At 53.2% G+C, this 21615-nt stretch overlaps 1 protein-coding gene across 3 annotated transcripts in view; it reads left to right on the top strand.

The window, feature by feature from the left end:
* The window catches only part of LOC105472263 (plexin domain containing 1), an 89560-nt gene that overhangs the window by 248 nt on the left and 67697 nt on the right, over positions 1 to 21615 (top strand). The window contains exons 1-2 of one of the 3 annotated variants that reach the window (XM_011725347.2): positions 1070 to 1312; positions 13178 to 13356. In XM_011725347.2, the coding sequence (XP_011723649.2) occupies positions 1237 to 1312; positions 13178 to 13356 (255 nt within the window). In that variant the 5' untranslated portion in view covers positions 1070 to 1236. Of the gene's footprint in view, positions 1 to 1069; positions 1313 to 13177; positions 13357 to 21615 lie in introns of those variants that run through there. The other 2 variants (XM_011725346.2, XM_011725348.3) reach the window with 2 other exon arrangements.

Genomic DNA, 21615 nt, shown 5'->3' with positions numbered 1-21615 from the left:
TCCTCCTGGAAAGTTTCTCCAATGGCGCTCAGCGTTCACACCCTTCCTCTCTGCCGTTTTCTGGTCCCTAGGCCCCAGTCCACTAGAAGCCAGGGTGCCCCCTCACCCCGTCTCCCACTCTCCAGCGCCCCAGCTCCTTGCCGTCACAAGAACCAAGTAGGTCAGGGGAGGCAAGAGGCACCTCCGTGTCCTGACCTGATTCCTTGCCGTCTATTAAATATCCTACATTGCGGGTATTTTTATTCTGTCCTGGAAGAAAAAATAAAAAGATGATCTGTCCCCAGAGCCTGTGAGAAGGTGGTGGCAGGTGGGGTGAGCCGTTTCCTCGTCTGGGGCTGGCTCTGAAGATTGATTGGGTCTGGCCCTGAGCAGGCCTGGAGGCCCCAGAGAGGCGGGAGGCCTGGGTTACCTATTCGTGGCGAGGGGTCCAGGCCCCCTCCACTCTCATGTCTGCCAGGCTTGGGGGGCAAATCGGTGCTGGAAATGGGGGGATGGAGGGATAAGGTGGAGTCATGGGAGGGGGGTGGGATTCAGGTCCCTCTTGGGGAGAAAAGCTGGGGGTCTTTGCTGCAGGAGATTCCTGGGGGTGGGGGCGGGAGGACAAAGCATCAGAGACGCACAGAATTCCGAAGAACAGCTCAGAAAGTCGCAGAGCTTGGAGGAGCTGGGGGCGGGGGACAGGCAGGGGCCCGTGGCCCACGGAGGGGGCGCCTGTCCCTTCCAGGGGTCAGTCCCTCGGGCCTTCTCTCTGCAGCTTTCCCGGCGGAACGGAGGAGGGAAAGGGAGCCAGGAACTCAGTGAGGCGCGCGGGGCGGCTGATGCTTCTAGAGGTTCTCTCAGCCCGAGGGGCTCCCGCCCTGTCTCCTACTCTGCACCCCTTGCCTTTGGAGCGGCTGCAGGAGCTCTAGGGGAGCGCTCCGGGAGGGCTGAGGGCAGGCGCCGGGAGAGCCCCCAACGACGCAGCGCCCCCCGCCCCGCCCCCTGCCCCAGCTCCCCACCCCTCCACCGACCCAGCGGCCCCCCCCGCTCCCCGCCTGCTCCCGGAGGCCACAGCCTCCCGCTCCGCTCACTCTCTCGCCGCTCCTGCCGGCTGGCCCGGCCCCGCGCTCCGCTGTCTCCTCACCGCCCGCGCCTCCGCCAGCCCCGGGGACCGCGCGGCCGGAGCCGGAGCCAGGGCCCCCTCCCTCGTCAGGGCCGGGGCAGCGAGCAGGCCGGGGGCAGGTCCGGGCACCCACCATGCGGGGCGAGCTCTGGCTCCTGGTGCTGGTGTTCAGGGAGGCTGCCCGGGCGCTGAGCCCCCAGCCCGGAGCAGGTAGGACTGGCCGGAGCCGGCCTGGGTGGGCCGGGGGCGGGGAGGGGCGGGCAGGCAGGTGAGGGCAAGGGCAGGTGTGGACTGCCTGGCGATGTCTGCGAGGGGAGCATTGTCCGCAGGAGACCAGGAGCGCTGTGGGCTGTGGGCAGGTAGATAGGGACCCCACTTTCCCAAACACATAGGCTGTGTGAGTGACGGTGGAGACACCGATGCCCGGACCTCTCCTACACAGGGACCGTAGGAGAGGGGGCTCTGTGTGGCGATGGGCTCTTAAAGGGGACAGCTGGAGAGTCATCAGGACCCCTGATCACCCCAGGCAAGGCTGAATTCTGATGAGACGGGAGCCTGGGAGGCCCCTGCCCCAGCCATGCCTTCTTTTCCTCTTCTCTGCCACACCCCCGACCCCAAAGCTGACCCAGGCTAGGGATAGGTGGGAGCAGCCAGGGGAATGGTGGAGACACAGCGTCTCTCCCTGGGAAGGCAGCAGCCCTTCGGTCACCTTCTCTTACCTATTTGGTGTCAGTAGAGAGGCAGTGGGCCCAGGAAGAAGCAACTTGCTGCTCCTGCACACCCAGCCTCAAGGGTCCCCCTCCTCACACCTGCTCCCATTTGCCCTGGCAGCCTTTGGCTTTCAGCTACTCTGGCTCTAGATGGGGCACTGGGGTAGGGGGTGGAGGGAGGTGTCCCATTCTGCACACTCCCTTCCCCCTACCAGTTCTCCAAACTCATCTCTCCCACCTGGAAGTCCTTTCTGAGATCTACCTGGAATCCCTCATGGTATAAAAGGAAGACTCATTTTCATAGTCTCCCTTCTCTCCTATGCACCTAGACTTTCTCTGGGGTTGGGGAGATGGGTAATTTGCAGCCTGGCCCCTCAACAGAGATGATTAAGAAGACAGAGACCTGTGCATCATTGGCATGGGTGCCCATCAGGTGAGGTGAGGGAGGGCTGTTGAGGTGAGTGCTGTGGTTGACCTGCTGTGTCTCAGGGGTGTGCTGGCACCAGGCACAGTGGCAGTGGCAATGTTCTTCACTTTAATGGTCCCAGTATGTAGGTGAGACAGACTTGGGTCCCTGTTGAGAAGAACAGTATGTGGGGGTGGGAAGGGAAGGAGACTGACAGTGGGAGGTGTGGGCAGAGGGCAGTGGAGCTGATGTGTCGAGAGACTGCTTGTAAGAACCACCAGTTTTCAGGGAGACCACACAGAGGGTGACCAGAGACGTGGCTTCTAGTCCTGCCATCTCACTTGCTGTGTGACTTTAGGCAAGTTACTTTCCTTCTCTGGACCTATTTTTGCATTTATAAAGTGAGGCTATTGGCAAAATCTTTGACTCTTGTGTGTGGAATAATGAAGGATCTTTTGTAATTGCCTTTCCTTTTCATATTTGTTAGGATCTTTATGGGTAACTGATACTTTTAAAAAATCAAGGTAAACAGGACAGAGTTGGATATGTGATGAATAATTTCTGGACTCCTTTCAATCCCCAACCTGGTGTGATCTTCTGAACTCTGGGTGTCACGGAGTTTATGAGGGGAGGCTCTGAACCTTTGGCTGGGTAGGGTGGACCATGGAGAGGGCCGGGGAAGGGGGAATTGGGAGGTAACAAGGATGGGCTGGGAGATAGTAGCCAGATCCGGGCCTGGCTGAAGGCTGCCCCTTCAGAGTAGGGTTGGGGTAGTAGACAGATGAGGAGACCAGGAAGAGTGGGGCCGGCAGAGACTTGAATCACTTTTCTATTTAGAGGCCACCCTGTCTTCTTGGCTTTGACAGAGACTGAGCCAGGAGAAATGCACTTTTTCTGTAGCAGGAGGGATTGAGGTTAGACTTTAGGAATCTGTAAGAAGGCAGAGGCAGCAGCTGTTGCTGCTGTCCAGTGCCCTTTTCACAGGTCAGGCTGGATTTCACAGGCAGGAGGATGTATGAGGAGGAAGCAGGCGTCTGGGGAGGCCAGATGTAGGAGAAGGACATTCTGGGGGAGAGTTGCTGAGGAGGGGCAGCCTGACCTGATTGATGGTGGAGTCTTTGTGACCAGTGGAAGGGCAGCCAGGAGCAGGACCTGAAGAGATGCTGGCATCCAGCCCCAAGGCTCTGGGTTCGCTGGGCTGGTGGGGGGCCTTGGGAAGTAGCTGAGATCTCCCCTCGCTCCTCATGGACAGGCTTGTTTGCCAGAGCCTTGAAACCTCATCTATCATCAGAACAGCAGCAGCAGAGAGATGACTGGACCAAAGATACAGTCAGACAGCAGGGGAGACTAGGCTGACAGACAGGAGGATGGCCTTGGGGTGCACAGCAGGGGCCAGGGGAACCGACAGTCTGGTCAGATGGAACCAGAGATGCGTATGACAGACAAAGAAGAGGCAGCGAGAGTTGGCATCCTGGCCTGGGAGTCCTGCAGGAGGCCAGGCTCAGTACCAACCACTGGTCACCCTGACAGCTTCCTGCTTTCTCTGAGGAAGGTTTCCCCATCTATGAAATGGGGGCTTGCACCAGGCATGGTGGCTCATGCTTGTCATCCTAACACTTTGGAAGGCTGAGGTGGGAGGATAGCTTTAAACCAGGAGTTTGAGACCAGCGTGGACAAAATAGTAAGACCCCATCTCTATAAATGATTTAGGCCAGGCAGGGTGGCTCAAGCCTGTAATCCCAGCACTTTGGGAGGCCGAGGTGGGCGGATCACCTGAGGTCAGGAGTTTGAGATCAGCCTGGCTAACATGGTGAAACCGCGTCTCTACTAAAAACACAAAAATTAGCCAGGCGTGGTGGTGCATACCTATAATCTCAGCTACTCAGGAAGCTGAGGCAGGAGAATAGCTTGAACCAGTGAGGCAGAGGTTGCAGTGAGCCGAGATCGCACCACTGCACTCCAGCCTGGGCAACAGAACGAGACTCCATTAAAAAAAAAATTAAAATTAAAATTAAAAATTAGCTGGGCATGGCGGTGTGCACCTGTAGTCCTAGGTACTCAGAAGGCTGAGGCAGGAGGCTCGTTTGAGCCCAGAAACTGGAGGCTGCAGTGAGCTATGATCATGCCACCTAGTGAGGGCAGCATAGCAAGGTCCCATCCTTTTTTAAAAAAAGGAGGGAAGGAGGTTGGACTAGATTGTCTCTAGGGCTCCAACAACCTGAGACTAAAATGTGAACTTACTGTGGTCCGGCAGCCCCTCCCTCATCCCACCATCTTCTTTAGCTCTCCCCAGATCCACTCCTTAACCCACTCCAGCTGCTGTCCCCTCCGATCGACAGGCTTCTTCTCATTCAGGTCTTAACCAGCTCAAGGGGACCCTCCTCAGAGAGGCCCACCTCATGGCTCTGTGTAGAGTAGTAACAACTCCAATCCTTTCCTGTGTCTGATTTTCTTCATAGCCCTTTCCAAATGATTCATTTTGTATGTATCCATGAAGAAAACTAGACTCTTCCTGGGAACAGGGCTTGTGTCCTCCCAGCACTCAGCACAGTGCCTGGGACTCAATAAAAGTGTATTGAATGAATGAGTGAGTGAGTGAGTGAGTATATCAGAAGTGGCACAGACCCCAGACTCTCCCCTCAAGGGACACACATAGAGAGCTGAACTCTTCTTGCTGGCCCTCCCTTCCCCTCCCCGCCCCTCCCCTCACCTCCCCTCCCTCTCTCTTCCCTTCTGCTACCTGGTGGTACCTCCCTGAACTTCCTTTTACTCCCTTCCTCTCCCCAGGTGAGGGTCCTCAGTGGGCCCCTTTCTGCCAGAGGAAATGGAGAGGGTATGGTTAGGCGCTTTGTAACTTGGAGGTAGGATTTCATTTTAGGGTTTGGAGACTTCCCTGGCCCCTCCGAAAGCTGGTCCTGTGACCCTAACCGGTGTGTTGCCCAAGGTCCAGCAAGTTGACACACCAACACCACGGGTGCAGTAGCGAAAGAGTTTCATCATCGTGGGGAAGCGTTTGGGGCTAGGGGTTTTGTGGGGTTTGGGGTGGGGTGGCCAAGGTGTGGGAATTGTTAATTGGTTGAAGAGTGCATGCAGAAATAAAGAAACTGCATTCTCATGTTGAATCGGTTCCTCTCTGAGGGTCTTCAAATTGGCCCTTCTGCTGGAATTCAGGATCTTTATTTATTTATTTATTTATTTTTTGGAGACGGAGTCTCGCTCTGTCGCCCAGGCTGGAGTGCAGTGGCCGGATCTCAGCTCACTGCAAGCTCCGCCTCCCGGGTTTACGCCATTCTCCTGCCTCAGCCTCCCGAGTAGCTGGGACTACAGGCGCCCGCCACCTCGCCCGGCTAGTTTTTTGTATTTTTTAGTAGAGACGGGGTTTCACTGTGTTAGCCAGGATGGTCTCGATCTCCTGACCTCGTGATCCGCCCGTCTCGGCCTCCCAAAGTGCTGGGATTACAGGCTTGAGCCACCGCGCCCGGCCGGAATTCAGGATCTTAATCCTTGTTCGTTTGTTTGTTTTCTTTTTTGAGACAGGGTCTCGCTCTGTTGTTCAGGCTGGAGTGCAGTGGTGTGATCATAGCTCACTGCTGCCTCAACCTCCTGGGCTCAAGTGATCCTCCTGCCTCTGCTTCGTGAGTAGCTGGGACTGCAGGCATGCACCACCCCACCTGGTTAATTTTTTTAAATTAAAAAAAAAAAAAAATTGCCGGGCGCGGTGGCTCAAGCCTGTAATCCCAGCACTTTGGGAGGCCAAGACGGGTGGATCACGAGGTCAGGAGATCGAGATCATCCTGGCTAACACGGTGAAACCCCGTCTCTACTAAAAAATACAAAAAACTAGCCAGGCGATGTGGCGGACGCCTGTAGTCCCAGCTACTCGGGAGGCTGAGGCAGGAGAATGGCGTGAACCCGGGAGGCGGAGCTTGCAATGAGCTGAGATCCGGCCACTGCACTCCAGCCTGGGCGACAGAGCGAGACTCCGTCTCAAAAAAAAAAAAAAAAATTTATTATAAAAGAGACAAGGTCTTGCCATGTTGCCCAGGCTGATCTCAAACTCCTGGGCTCAGGTAATCCTCCTGTCTTGGCCTTCCAAAGTGCTGGGACTACAGGCATGAGCCACCACATCCAGCCTTTAAAAAAATTTTTAGTAGAGATGGGGTCTTGCTATGTTGTCCAGTCTGGTCTCGAGTCGAACTCCTGGACTCAAGTGATCCTCCCACCTCAGCCTTCCAAAGTGTTGGGATTATAGGCATGAGCCACTGCACCTGGCCTTAAACAATTCTTAAATAAAAGCTGGCCAGGCGTGGTGGCTTACGCCTATAATCCCAGCACTTTGGGAGGCCGAGGCAGGAGCATCATTTGAGGTCAGGAGCTTAAGACTAGCCTGGCCAACATGGTGAAACCCCCATCTCTACTAAAAATATAAAAATTAGTCAGGTGTGGTGGCACACTCCTGTAGTCCCAGCTACTTGGGAAGCTGAGGCAGGAGAATTGCTTGAACCCGGGAGGTGGAGGTTGCAGAGAGCTGAGATCACACCACTGTACTCCATCCAGCCTGGGTGACAGAGTGAGATTCCCTCTCAAAAAAAAAAAAAAAAAAAAAAAAAGCCGGGTGCGGTGGCTCACGCCTGTAATCCCAGCACTTTGGGAGGCCGAGGTGGGTGGATCACCTGAGGTCGGGAGTTCAAGACCAGCCTGACCAACATGGAGAAACCCCGTCTCTACTTAAAAGAATACAAAAATTAGCCAGGCATGGTGGTGCATGCCTGTAATCCCAGCTACTCGAGAGGCTGAGGCAGGAGAATCACTTGAACCCGGGAGGCGGAGGTTGCGGTGAGCTGAGATCGCGCCGTTGCACTCCAGCCTGGGCAAAAAGAGCGAAACTCCGTTTCAAAAAAAAAAAAAAAAGGAATGGGCCACAGTGTGGCCTGATTAATGCTTAATTACTCCTATACGTCTGCCCAGAACCCGGCATGTAATTCTTGTTAACCCTGTGAGGACGGTTTCAGTCCTCCTGTGAAAGCCAGGGAAGGCGGGGGGACTTTGCTGGGTGCTCTGTGTATCTTATTTTGTATATTAAGAGTCAAACCTACCAAGTTTATGTTTTATGAGCCCCATCTCACAGATGAGGCAACTGAGTCTTACTGTATGTAATTTGTCCAATGCCATAGTCGGTGGGTGGCAGATTCAGGGTTCCACCTGTAGTTTGATTCCAAACCTGTGTTGTTTTACTGCTCTGATATTACAGCGAAGTTCCAAGGAAGGGTGTTTTCAGTTCTGTGTATCTCAGGTACTCAGCGCATTTAAACATGCTCACCTTCCTCCTTCCCTCGCCTCCCCTCTTATCTCTTCTCCCCTTTTTCTCAGCCCAAGGGACAGGATTAGCCAGGGACAGGTGAGCTGGAAGTCGGAGAGAGATGGAATCAAGTTCACCCTCGAGGTGGCTTGTCCTGGCTTCAGTGGGGGAGACTAACCCACGGGGGCATTAAGGGTGTAGGCTGACCCAGGATAGAGGCTGTGGTGACCTGAACTATGCGGTGGCCCAGGGCTGGGATGCCAAGCTTGGGTGCTGGGTGAGATAAGGATGGCTTGGCCCAGGCTCTGGGACTGCACAACCTGGCCTCCTGAAGTCAGCCCCTTTCCCCCTTGCCCTGAAATGGGACCAGTGCCAGCTGAGGGGACTGGGACGCTACTGCTGGGCTGTACCCTATATGCTGGGGCACACAGTCTCCCAGGGAAGCTCTCGGGTTCAGGCCCAATGGAAGCCGGAGCAGGGCCTGCCAAGAGCCCAGCCCACATGCCAGCCCCACCCCGGGGCTGCCCCTGCACCCTGGGAAATAGTGGGGATTGTCGGTCACTTTTTACTGCACTTTCTGTGGTTCTGAGCAGCCTCTGGAGCCAGGCTACCTGAGTTCAGATCCTGCCATGGACTGGTTCTGTGACCTTGGGAGGTTCGGTAACATCTTTGTGCCTCAGTTTCTCCATTTGTAAAATGGATTTTAAACTAGTAACTATTTCATGGGATTATTGTGGGGATTAAGGGGATTAATGTGTTTAAAGCCCCTGGAATAGTGCTAGCACAGAGCAGCGTTCTCTGAAAGTCAGCTATCATTTTCATTACTACTGTGATTATTATGGCATCCCACCAGACTGCACACTGCTTGGGGCCATGAGTAGGGGAAGAAATGAATGAACAGCTTGTGTTCTGGAAGCTCCTTGGCAACACATGCAGGCGGGTGCTCTCACACGTGTAGGTGTGGAACGAGTCCAGGGAAAATGAAGCTCTCTTCAGTGGAAGGCAGGTGGGGTGTGGAGTGGCTGAGGGTTGGGTGGGTATCCACCCTGTGTGTGAGCACACACAGGAAGGCCGAGGCTTTCAGGCGAGTCTTCGTGGGCACGTGCACAGGCACGTGGGCCCCTGCACATACACGTGAGCAACCAGCTGTGTTGGCTTCTGTCATGAGTTGTGGGGATGACATCCTGTCCCAGGCAACAGTGGAGGAAGGGTGGCCAGGAAACAGATGTGGTATGGGTTGGAAGAGTAAGATTCAGGGCTAGGCCAGGGTAGGCCAGGGTCCTGCTCAAGCTCCCTCTCCATCCCTCGCCCTGCCCTCTTTCATGGACTCTGCCTCTTACCCTGGCCTGAGCCCTCTATAAAACCTCATTTATGTTTCTCACTTGATGCTCATGGCAGCCTGTACTGTGGGCATGATTGTGAAACCCATTTTAGTCACTAGGGAGCTGAGGCTTAGAAAGGAAGACTGATGGGGCCAAGGTCCCACAGTTTATGAGTGGCAAGACTGGGTGGTGAGGTCAACCCAGTGTCTCTTCCCTGGCCACCCTCAGCTAGGCCCCCTCCCTGTCCTTCCCCGTGCTGCAGGCCTCCACCATCTGGCCTCCTGTCTCGGCTCCAGGTTTGTGAATCCTGAAGATCCCCAACACTCCTCTGTGGGCCGCTGAGTCCCCTGCACTTGTTCACTACCTGCTCTATCCTGTTCTGGCTCCTGCCCAGGCCCCTGTTCTGGCTCCTGCCCAGGCTGCTTGCAGGAAGACCTGGGGAGCTGGGCAGACCAGCCCAGCACAAACAGCTCTGTCTCCAGAAGCAACTGTGGGCCCCACCCAAGAGAGACCAGACAGCCCTGGCTTGGGCCTGGGCAGCGGGCAGGCTGCCTTCCCAGCCCTGGACTCAGGTCAATCTGTGGGCAGCCAGAGGGCATCTTGGGGAAGGGGTCTGGGGACTGCCCTCCTCCCCATGTTCTCCAGGAGCATCTGGTTGCTATTAGGGGCAGAGAAGTGAGAGGGGGCCGGCAAGGGTCCAGTAGGCGCAAGCAGCCAAGAATGACTTAATTGGATACAATGTCTAATGACAAAGCAGAGCCCCACAGCAGAGTTCTGGCCTCAGCCCCAGGCCTGGGCCTGGCCAAGCCTGGTCTCAACCTCTGTCCTTGCTGGCTCCCAGGAGCTACCCTATGCATTGCGTCCTCAATTCTGCAGTGATGGAGCACCTGCTGTTTGCTGGCCATGCCAAATTTGAAGAAGGTTGAGAGAATCCTGGGGGAACTCAAATCTGCCAGGGAGATAGGCACATAGTCGCACACATAGGTGCTCTAGGAGAGGGAGAACCACATCTAGGAGCTCTGGGGAGTGAGGTGAAGGAAGGCAGAGGTTGAGACAGGTATCTGACACAGGGTGGGCCTGAAATGGATGAGGGTCACAGGTGGGAATGTCAGATCTACCTGTCTGGTGGTCTGTTGTCATATATACATCCATAGTAGGTATGACCATTAGGATGGCAATAGAAGGCACAGCTTTGGGGACATAAATCTTTTTGAAATGGAAAAGGATGGTTTTGTGTTATTTATTTATTTTGAGATGAAGTTTTGCTTTTTTGCCCAGGCTGGAGTGCAATGGCGCAATCTTGGCTCACTGCAACCTCCGCCTCCCGGGTTCAAGCAGTTCTCCTGCCTCAGCCTCCCGAGTAGCTGGGATTATAGGTGCCCACCACCACACCCGGCTAATTTTTGTATTTTTAGTAGAGATGGGGTTTCGCCATGTTGGCCAGGCTGGTCTCGAACTCCTGACCTCAGGTGATCCACTCACCTCAGCCTCTCAAAGTGCTAGGATTATAGACGTGAGCCACCGCGCCAGGCCTTTTGTTAGAACTAATTTAACAGACCTGGTGCAGTGGCTCATGCTTATAATCCCACCACTTTGGGAGGCCAAGGTGGGAGGACCACTTGAGCCCAGGAGTTCAAGGCCAGTGCGGGCAACATGGTGAAACCCAGCCTCTACAAAAAATACAAAATAAAATAATAATAATTAGCCGGCTGTAGTGGCACGCAACTGTAGTCCCAGCTACTCAGCCCAGGCCCCAGGGCTGCTTGCAGGAAGACCTGGGGAGCTGGGCAGACCAGCCCAGCACAAACAGCTCTGTCTCCAGAAGCAACTGTGGGCCCCACCCAAGAGAAACCAGAGGATTCTGGACCAGAGGAGAGGTGGGAGGATTGCTTGAGCCTAAGAGGTCGAGGCTACAGTGAGCTGTGATTGTGCCACTGCACTCCAGTCTGCGTACTAGAGTGAGACCCTGTCTCAAAAAAAGCATCAATTTAACAACCTAGAGGGAACTGGAGAGGAGATCATGGAACCTAGGAATGGCTGCAAAATGGCCCGTGTGTAGTCACTTTCCAATCCTGTGCCCATGGCAGACATTGCTAATTGATCTTGACAGTCTTTCCTGCTAAACACAAGAGGAACCTTTGCAGTCTCAATTAGACTGCCTCTGGCCGTCACGAATGGATTGCAGATGGCATGTGAATATGAAACCTATTTGCCATCCTAGACAGTGTCTAGGTAGTGATAGGAGTAAAACAGTGTTCTCAATGGGGCAAGGGAGGGGTAATTTTGTTCCCCAGGGGATATTTGGCAATGTTTGGAGACATTTTTCATTGTCACAGCCTGGGATGGGGAGGGCCGTGGTGCTATTGGCATTTAGTGAGCAGGGGCCAAGGCTGCTGCTAAACATCTTACAGAGCACTGGACAGCTCCCGCATAACAATGAATTATCCAGTCCAACCAACAATCCAATTTAAAAACAGGCAAAAGACTTAAATAGACATTTCTCCAAATAAGATATACAAATGGCCCACAAGCATATGAAAAGATGCTCAGCGTTGCTAATCATTAGGGAAATGCCAGTTTATAAAAACAACGAGACACAACCTCATACCTGTTAGGATGGCTACTATAAAAAAACCAGAAAATAACAAGTATTGGCAAGAATGTTGAGAGATTGGAACCCATGTGCACGGTTGGTGGGAATGTAAAATGGTCCAGCCACCCACTTTACATGGAAAACAGTATGGTGATTCTTCAAAAAATTAGAAATAGAATTACCATATGATCCAGCAATTCCACTTCTAGGTATAAACCCAAAAGAATTGAAGGCCAGGTCTCAAAGAGATATTTGTACACCCATGTTTGTAGCAGCATTGTTCACAATAGCTATAATGTGGAAGCAAAACAGACATCCACTGATAGTTGCGTGGGTAAGCAAAATGTGGTATATCCACACAATGGAATATTATTCAGCCTTCAAAAGGAAGTCAATTCTGCCATATGCTACGACATGAATTAACCTTGAATTTATTATGCTAAGTGAAATAAGCCAATCACAAAAAGACAAATATAGTATGATTCCATTTATATGAGATACTTAGAGTAGTCAGAATCATAGATACAGGCTGGGTGTTGTGGCTCATATCTGTAATCCCAGCACCTTGGGAGCCAAGGAGAGAAAATTGCTTGAGACCAGGAATTCAAGACCAACCATCCTGAACAACATAGTGAGACCCTGTCTCTATAAAAAGTAAAAAGATTAGCTGGGCATGGTGGTGCTTGCCTATAGTCCCAGCTACTTGGGAGGCTGAGGTGGGAGGATCGCATGAGCCCAACAGTTGGAGGCTGCAGTGATCGAACCACTAGACTCCAGCCTGGGTGACAGAGCAAGGCCCCATCTCTTAAATAAAATAAAATAAAATAAATAAAATAAAATAAAAAACAGGGATGAATAGGGAGTTATTATTTAACAGGTGCAGAATTTTAGTTTTACAAGGTGAAAAGAGTTACGCAGATGGATGGTGGTGATGGTCATACAACATTAGGAATGTATTTAATGCCACTGAATTGTACACTTGGAAATGGTTAGATGGCAAATTTTGTTATGTGTATTTTGCCACAATAAAAAAAAAAAAAGTGGAAAAAGGAATTATCCAGTCCAAATGTCAATAGTACCGAGGTTGAGAAGCCCTGAACGAAAAGAACTACTCTCTGGCTTCTAGTCTGCTGTCTCCACTGGGAAATGGGATTATGTGCCATTTCTGGCAGAGAAATAAGAAACTGGTTTGGAAGGTTCCATGGCAATGGTTCTCACCCTTGCCTGCAGAGTTAAGTCCAAGGCTTCTCAAAATCTTCCCTGAAGATCTTTTAAGAAATCAAATGGCCCTGGCTACACCAAAGACCAGTTATGAGAGATATCTGGGGTGGGACCCAGACATCAGGAACTTTTGAAGCAGCCCTGGTGACTCCAGTGTGTAGCTGAGGTTGAGAATGATCAACCTTTGGAGGCAGATCAGCTTGGATTTGAAACTTATCTCCATGCCTAACCCACTGTGTGACTTTTAACCTCTGAGCCTCTGATTCCTGTCTGCAAAATGGAGAGTATCCTATCTACTGCAGAGAGCTGGCGTGAGGATTAACAGGATATGTGCGAAGTGCTTGGCCTGGAGCTGGGCACGCGACTCTCAGTACACATTGGGTGTCTCCTGTCCTGGTAGTCAAGTGTCTGCAAAGTCTACAATGGCATGGTCTTGGGGCCCTTGCAGAATAACTGGGCTGGATTCCCCTCCTGGATCTTCATTCTGGACTGCTGGCACTCAGGTTTCTGTCCCCTTCTCCCAGGTCACGATGAGGGCCCAGGCTCTGGATGGGCTGCCAAGGGGATCGTACGGGGCTGGAACCGGAGAGCCCGAGAGAGCCCTGGGCAGGTGTCAGAGCCGGACAGGACCCAGCTGAGCCAGGACCTGGGTGGGGGCACCCTGGCCATGGACACGCTGCCAGATAACAGGACCAGGGTGGTGGTGAGTGCTGGAGGAACATGGAGGGGGAGCGAAGTGGGGGTGGGGGAGGTCTCACCAGCTGCCCCAGGTGCGCTTGTCCTACATGCAAATCACATATCATTTGTGGTTGGCCCTGGAGGTCAGGGTGGAGAGAAGAATCCCAGGGGAGGGGATGGAAGCGGAGCCCGGAATGGATCATAAAGTCACAGCATCTCAGCGTTTCATAGGCTGCCTACTCCCTCCTGGCCCCAGAGACATCAAATGGATTGTACCAGGATGCACAGCCTGGCCACAGCGTTCCTGACACTGGACTCTCCCATGACTTAGGGAAGAAAAAGCTGACGGTGGCATTATGAGTCACATCTCAGCTGCCAGATGGGGCCCTTCCCCACCCCATTTCTGCCCCATCTACAGACCGGGGCGCAAGAGGATTAATGGCTGCTTAGCCTAAGGGCTGGGCACTCAGCAGGGGGCTGAGTAGAGAAAGCAATTAGGGTGCAGCTCCTGGAGACAGCCTCCTCGGCCTGGGGCAGTTCTGGGGTGCTGGCGCAGGGAGGCAAGGCCTGGAGGAAGTGCTCTCCCTTCAGGTTTCTGGGAGGCTCTTGGAAGCCTCGGTGTGTCTATGGGTGAATCTGTTAATATAATCGTGCGTTTCTGGGAATGGGTGTGAGTGTCATGGACGCTGGGTTCGCACCTGTGTCGCATGATTTGGTGTATTATGTGTGTGTACCTGTCTGTCACTGTGGGCTGTTTGTGGGTGTTTGTGATGAGCATGTGTGAGTGCGAGTGCGAGTGTGCCTGTGGCGGTGTGTGAGTGTGCCTGCGGCGGTGTGTGTAGGTGCCTGCGGCTGTGTGTGAATGTGCCTGCGGCGGTGTGTGTACGTGCCTGCGGCGGTGTGTGTAGGTGCCTGTGGCGGTGTGTGTAGGTGCCTGCGGCTGTGTGTGAATGTGCCTGCGGCTGTGTGTGAATGTGCCTGCGGCAGTGTGTGTAGGTGCCTGCGGCTGTGTGTGAATGTGCCTGTGGCGGTGTGTGTAGGTGCCTGCGGCTGTGTGTGTACGTGCCTGCGGCGGTGTGTGTAGGTGCCTGCGGCGGTGTGTGTAGGTGCCTGCGGCTGTGTGTGAACGTGCCTGCGGCTGTGTGTGAACGTGCCTGCGGCGGTGTGTGAGTGTGCAGCGGTGTGTGTAGGTGCCTGCGGCGGTGTGTGAGTGTGCCTGCGGCGGTGTGTGTAGGTGCCTGCGGCTGTGTGTGTAGGTGCCTGCGGCTGTGTGTGAATGTGCCTGCGGCGGTGTGTGTAGGTGCCTGTGGCGGTGTGTGTAGGTGCCTGTGGCAGTGTGTGTAGGTGCCTGTGGCTGTGTGTGTAGGTGCCTGCGGTGGTGTGTGTAGGTTCCTGCGGCTGTGTGTGAATGTGCCTGCGGCTGTGTGTGAATGTGCCTGCGGCGGTGTGTGTAGGTGCCTGTGGCGGTGTGTGTAGGTGCCTGCGGCGGTGTGTGTAGGTGCCTGTGGCGGTGTGTGTGAATGTGCCTGCGGCTGTGTGTGTACGTGCCTGCGGCGGTGTGTGTAGGTGCCTGTGGCGGTGTGTGTAGGTGCCTGCGGCTGTGTGAACGTGCCTGCGGCTGTGTGTGAACGTGCCTGCGGCGGTGTGTGAGTGTGCCTGCGGCGGTGTGTGTAGGTGCCTGCGGCGGTGTGTGTACGTGCCTGCGGCAGTGTGTGTAGGTGCCTGCGGCGGTGTGTGAATGTGCCTGCGGCGGTGTGTGAGTGTGCCTGTGGCGGTCTGTGTAGGTGCCTGCGGCGGTGTGTGAGTGTGCCTGCAGCGGTGTGTGTAGGTGCCTGCGGCGGTGTGTGTAGGCGCCTGCGGCGGTGTGTGTAGGTGCCTGCGGCTGTGTGTGTAGGTGCCTGCGGCTGTGTGTGAATGTGCCTGCGGCGGTGTGTGTAGGTGCCTGTGGCGGTGTGTGTAGGTGCCTGCGGCAGTGTGTGTAGGTGCCTGTGGCTGTGTGTGTAGGTGCCTGCGGTGGTGTGTGTAGGTGCCTGCGGCTGTGTGTGAATGTGCCTGCGGCTGTGTGTGAATGTGCCTGCGGCGGTGTGTGTAGGTGCCTGTGGTGGTGTGTGTAGGTGCCTGCAGCGGTGTGTGTAGGTGCCTGTGGTGGTGTGTGTGAATGTGCCTGCGGCTGTGTGTGTACGTGCCTGCCGCGTTGTGTGTAGGTGCCTGCGGCGGTGTGTGTAGGTGCCTGCGGCTGTGTGTGAACGTGCCTGCGGCTGTGTGTGAACGTGCCTGCGGCTGTGTGTGAGTGTGCCTGCGGCGGTGTGTGAGTGTGCCTGCGGCGGTGTGTGTAGGTGCCTGCGGCGGTGTGTGTACGTGCCTGCGGCGGTGTGTGTAGGTTCCTGCGGCAGTGTGTGAATGTGCCTGCGGCGGTGTGTGTAGGTGCCTGCGGCGGTGTGTGTAGGTGCCTGCGGCGGTGTGTGAATGTGCCTGCAGCGGTGTGTGTAGGTGCCTGTGGCGGTGTGTGTAGGTGCCTGCGGTGGTGTGTGTAGGTGCCTGCGGCTGTGTGTGAATGTGCCTGCGGCTGTGTGTGAATGTGCCTGCGGCTGTGTGTGAATGTGCCTGCGGCGGTGTGTGTAGGTGCCTGCGGCGGTGTGTGTAGGTGCCTGCGGCGGTGTGTGTAGGTGCCTGTGGCAGTGTGTGTAGGTGCCTGCGGCTGTGTGTGAATGTGCCTGCGGCTGTGTGTGAATGTGCCTGCGGCGGTGTGTGTAGGTGCCTGTGGCGGTGTGTGTAGGTGCCTGTGGCTGTGTGTGAATGTGCCTGCGGCTGTGTGTGAATGTGCCTGCGGCGGTGTGTGTAGGTGCCTGCGGCGGTGTGTGTAGGTGCCTGCGGCTGTGTGTGAGTGTGCCTGTGGCGGTGTGTGTGAATGTGCCTGCGGCGGTGTGTGTAGGTGCCTGCGGCGGTGTGTGTAGGTGCCTGCGGCGGTGTGTGTAGGTGCCTGCGGCTGTGTGTGAATGTGCCTGTGGCAGTGTGTGTAGGTGCCTGTGGCGGTGTGTGTAGGTGCCTGTGGCGGTGTGTGTAGGTGCCTATGGTGGTGTGTGTAGGTGCCTGCGGCGGTGTGTGTAGGTGCCTGTGGCGGTGTGTGTAGGTGCCTGCGGTGGTGTGTGTAGGTGCCTGCGGTGGTGTGTGTAGGTGCCTGCGGCTGTGTGTGAGTGTGCCTGTGGTGGTGTGTGTGAATGTGCCTGCGGCGGTGTGTGTAGGTGCCTGCGGCTGTGTGTGAGTGTGCCTGTGGTGGTGTGTGTGAGTGTGCCTGTGGCGGTGTGTGTAGGTGCCTGTGGCGGTGTGTGTGAATGTGCCTGCGGCTGTGTGTGAGTGTGCCTGCGGCTGTGTGTGTAGGTGCCTGTGGCGGTGTGTGTAGGTGCCTGCAGCGGTGTGTGTAGGTGCCTGTGGTGGTGTGTGTAGGTGCCTGCGGCGGTGTGTGTGAATGTGCCTGCGGCTGTGTGTGTAGGTGCCTGCGGCTGTGTGTGAATGTGCCTGCGGCGGTGTGTGTAGGTGCCTGCGGCGGTGTGTGAATGTGCCTGCGGCTGTGTGTGTAGGTGCCTGTGGTGGTGTGTGTGACTGTGCCTGTGGCGGTGTGTGTGTAGGTGCCTGCGGCTGGGAGTGATGAGGGTGGATTCTTAGGACTCAAGAAACAACAAGAGGACCTGCTTCTTAATATAGATTTCTTTATTTTATATTTGAATAACTATTTTCTTAAATAAGTATGTGCAGATAGAAAAAAAAGGTTAAATAGTGCTAAAATCATAAAACAAAACAGCAGTCCTGCCCCTCCTCTCCTCTGGGGTCTGCCCCCTCCCCTTTCTCAGAAGGCTCTGCCTGCCTGGGCTGTTTCTTCTGGAGCTTACTTCCGTATTTCCAAGGGTTTTGCTTATACTGTACTGCTACCTGTCTGTGCACCGGTTTTAGGCGTACCTATTCATGGCCTGCTGCATCTCAGGGAGGTTTGGCTTTTGTATACTCCCGCTGAGCAACCTTTCAGCCTGCCGCCCAATCTTCCTGTTCAATCCGTGTACTCGGTTGTGGATTGTTACAATCATGTACATAGTGTTCACTTCTAATCCAGGCAGGGTCATATCATTATTTCTTTTCTTGTATGATTTTGGCTCTTCCTGGATCCTGGCCCCCTCTCCTGCCCTTGCTTACTTAGTTTTCTGTGCCTACCATAGCTACATTTTCCTACACATCCCCTGGCCTTAAATGTAATTTTCATTGTAGGCTGGGCATGGTGGCCCACACCTAAAATCCCAGCACTTTGGGAGGCTAAGACGGGTGGATCGCTTGAGCTCAGGAGTTCCAGAATAGCCTAAGCAACATAGTGAGACCCACATCTCTAAAAAATTAAAACAAAAATTATCTGGGTGTGGTGGCTTGCCCCTGTAGTCCCAGCTACTTGGGAGGCTGAGGCTGGAGGATTGCTTGAGGCTGGGCGGTCAAGGCTGTGTTGAGCTGTGACCTCACCAGCCTGGGCAAAAGAAGACTCTATCTCTGAAAAAAAAAAACAGAAGAAAGAAAAAAAGATAATTTCAGGGTGGTCAAGCCTGTCAGTTCCTTTATGCCCCCGAGAAACTTCTCTCCTGTCCTGCACTCCAATCCCGTCTGGCCACTCGCCTGCTGGTACCACGGGTGCCATCCTGGGGCCTCCCTTTTCCTTCATCCTGGGAACCCCTTTGTCTCCCTCCTGTGTTGGATCCCCTGTTCCCTTGACCCTGTGTCTTCTCTTTCCTGCTTCATCCTTTTGTTTGTTTAGCTTCCTGGGAAAGGTTGCACAGAGGGAAAAATTCCCTTGAGAACGTACATGTCTGAAAATGCCTTTATTCTGTCCTTTCATTTGATTGGTGGTTTGGCTGAATATAGAATTCTGGATTGAAAATAATTTACTTTTTCTTTTTTTTGAGACAGAGTCTCGCTCTGTGGCCGAGGCTGGAGTGCAGTGGCGAGATCTTGGCTCATTGCAACCTCCTCCTCCTCCTGGGTTCAAGCGATTCTCCTACCTCAGCCTCCTGAGTAACTGGGATTACAGATATGTGCCACCATGCCCGGCTAATTTTTTGTATTTTTAGTAGAGATGGGGTTTCACCATGTTGGCCAGACTGGTCTCGGACTCCTGACCTCAAGTGATCTGCTAGCCTCGGCCTCCCAAAGTGCTGGGATTACAAGTGTAAGCCACCACACCGGGCCTTGAGAATAATTTTCTTTCAGAAGTCCATTGTCTTCTGGCTTCTGATGTCACTGTTCAGAGGCTTGGTGTGATTCTTATTTTTGACCTTTGTGTATGTCTATTTTCCCCTGACTTCTGGAAGCTCTCGGGGAGCTCCCTGGAACCCCAGCATTCTGAAATTGCAGTGACATGCCCTTCTCTGGCTGTTTTTGTTTGCCATGCTGGATGTTGGGGGACTGTTTCAATCAAGAGACTTACCATTTGTCAGTTCTGGAAAGTGTTTTTGCTTTATTTCTTTCAGATTTCTCCTTTCTACAATTCCTCATGGTTAGATGTCCGTTTCTGGAATTGATCCTTAAATTTTTTCTTCTCTCTTCTGTTGTGCATCTCTTTTGCATTTTTTGTTGTTTATTTGTTAGTTTGCTTGTTGTTCTTTTTCTTTCTGGAGGATTTTCTCAATCTTATTTTCATAATGTCACTGATTTTTTTCTCTACTATCATATTGTTAATTTCTTATAAGTACCGCGCGCTAACCGATTGCGCCACTGGAGCCACTATATTGTTAATTTCTAAGTGCTCTTTTTTATTTTCAGATTTATTTTTCTTTAACAAAAAAGCATCCTGTTCTTGTTTTGTGGATATAATATCTTTTCTCTCTGAGGATATTAGAACAATTGTGAGATTTTTTTTTCCCCCTCTGCTCTCTGCATTGTTCCTGTTACTGTTTTTTCCTTGTATTTCAGGCTCTGAAATGGTTTGGAACCATGACTAAACCTGTATTTCTTTAAAATTTTGGGCTAGGCATGGTGGCTCATGCCTGTAATCCCAGCACTTTGGGAGGCTCGAGGTGGGAGGATCCCTTGGGGCTAGGAGTTGGAGACCAGCCTGGGCAACATAGTGAGACCTTGCCTCTATAAAAAACATAATAAACTTTTGATATTGTGTTCATTGAAATATTAATTTTTTGTATTCATTTTGATTTTTTAAAATATTGCATTGAAGTATTCTCTATCTTGATTCCTGAGTTTTGGTGCCATCTTAGATGTTGTACCTGTGGTAGGTGCCTCCTCACCTCACCCTAGTTTGGGCTTCTAGTTTGAGGCAGAACTTCAGGGGACATGGCATCACTCCCTTCCCAATCTGCCCCGTCTCCTTGATCCTGCAGACCAGGGAGCAGGACTACCGTGGTGAGATGGTGGAGTGGAAGGCCAGAGTAGGAGAGGCCCCTGATTAAGGAGACACCTGGCAGCTCATCCCTAACCCCACAGCTTTATTGGGCCATTGGTTGAATAACTGATAACCTGCTCAGGACCAGACACACAGGTCAGAAGGGTTATGTCCCAGTCTGCACAAAGAGGACCTTTCAGAAAAGAGCCATGGAGACTCAGATTTCTGGAAGCAATTGTCTGTGGGCGTTCAGAAAGGACAGTGGGGTTCATTAAGAGCCAGTATGGATTCAATAACACCAGAGCTTAAAAAACAACACCGCAAATTCTCAGGCTCCACCCAGATGGTTCAGAAACACTGGAGCAATGGATTTTGGGAATTTGTTGTTGTTGTTGTTATTGTTTTAAGTTCCCTATGTGTTCCTGGCAAAGTTGCAGAGATTTAAAAATGTGATTTTGATGGTCATGTAGGTGTGGGAACTTTTTTTTTTTTTTTGAGACGGAGTGTTGCTCAGTTGCCCAGGCTCAAGTGCAGTGGTGTGACCTCGGCTTACTGAAGCCTCCACCTCCGAGGTTCAAGTCTTTCTCCTGCCTCAGCCTCCCAAGTAGCTGGGATTACAGGCGCGCCATCACGCCTGGCTAATTTTTGTATTTTTAGTAGAGATGGGATTTCACCATGTTGGCCAGGGTGATCTCAAACTCCTGACCTCAAGTGATCCACCCTCCTCAGCCTCCCAAATTACTGGGATTACAGGCGTGAGCCTCCCTCCCTCTCTCTCTCTCTCTCTTTCTTTCTTCCTCTTAGAGACAGAGTCTTGCTCTGTGGCCTAGGCTGGAATGTGATGGCATGATCTCAGCTCACTGCAACCTCCGCCTCCCAGGTTCTAGCAATTCTCCTGCCTCAGCCTCCTGAATAGCTTGGACTACAGGCCCATGCTGCCAAGCCTGGCTAATTTTTTTGTATTTTAGTAGAGACGGGCTTTCACCGTGTTGCCCAGGCTGGTCTTGAACTCCTGAGCTCAGGCAATCTGCCCGCCTCGGCCTCCCAAAGTGCTAGGATTACAGACGTGAGCCACCACGCCCGGGCGATGTGGTTGTTTTCCAGCAGCAGCAGGGCTGTGACTGGGGCACAGGGGATAGACTTTATTTTTCTCCATATTACTTATCACCTCCTGCATCAAATTATCTGTGTATCAGCCAGGCACAGTGGCTCATGCCTGTAACCCCAACACTTCGGGAAGCTGAGGCAGGAGGCTCGCTCGAGGCCAGGAGTTTAAGACCAGCCTGGGCAACACAGTGAGACCCCTATCTCCACAAAAAATCCATTTTAAAAGAGTTCGCTAGGTATGGTGGTGCACGCCTGTAGTCTTAGCTACTTGGGATGCTGAGGCTGTAGGATCACGTGAGCCCAGGTGTTGGAGGCTGCAGTGAGCCACGGTTGCGCCACAGCACTCCAGCCTGGGCAACAGAGCAAGACCCAGCCTCAAAAAAATAGAAAAGAATGATCCATGTATCAGTGTCTGTGGCCTAGCTTCCCCTTGGAATGTAAGCACAGAAGAGCCGGGACTGTTTGATGAGTCTGTCGTCAGTGCCTGGTCCATGACAAGCACTCCTATGAATGAACAAAGGAAGTAGGGTTTTCCCTATCCTAGTCTCCAAAAACAGGGTTGTAGAAGGGAAGAGTTGTGTCTGGTGTGATTGTCCCTGGTGTGAGTCATTGGACACAGGAGCCTGTAAAGACCCCAACTCTGCTAACTGTTAGATTCCCACACACATGAGAGAATGTCAGTGCTTACACACACCGGGGTGTCTGCACACGCCCGAGACTCAGGTGGTTCCAGACCCAAACTCTACCCCGCCCTGGTCCTGTTAGGCCTTGTTCTGGGAGCTGTTCACCTGAGGATGCTGATGATACACC

The sequence above is a fragment of the Macaca nemestrina genome, chromosome 17, assembly GCF_043159975.1.
Source record: "Macaca nemestrina isolate mMacNem1 chromosome 17, mMacNem.hap1, whole genome shotgun sequence".
Taxonomy (NCBI): domain Eukaryota; kingdom Metazoa; phylum Chordata; class Mammalia; order Primates; family Cercopithecidae; genus Macaca; species Macaca nemestrina.
The sequence above is the reverse complement of the archived record's forward strand: the minus strand, read 5'-3'. Positions and strand labels throughout refer to the sequence as shown.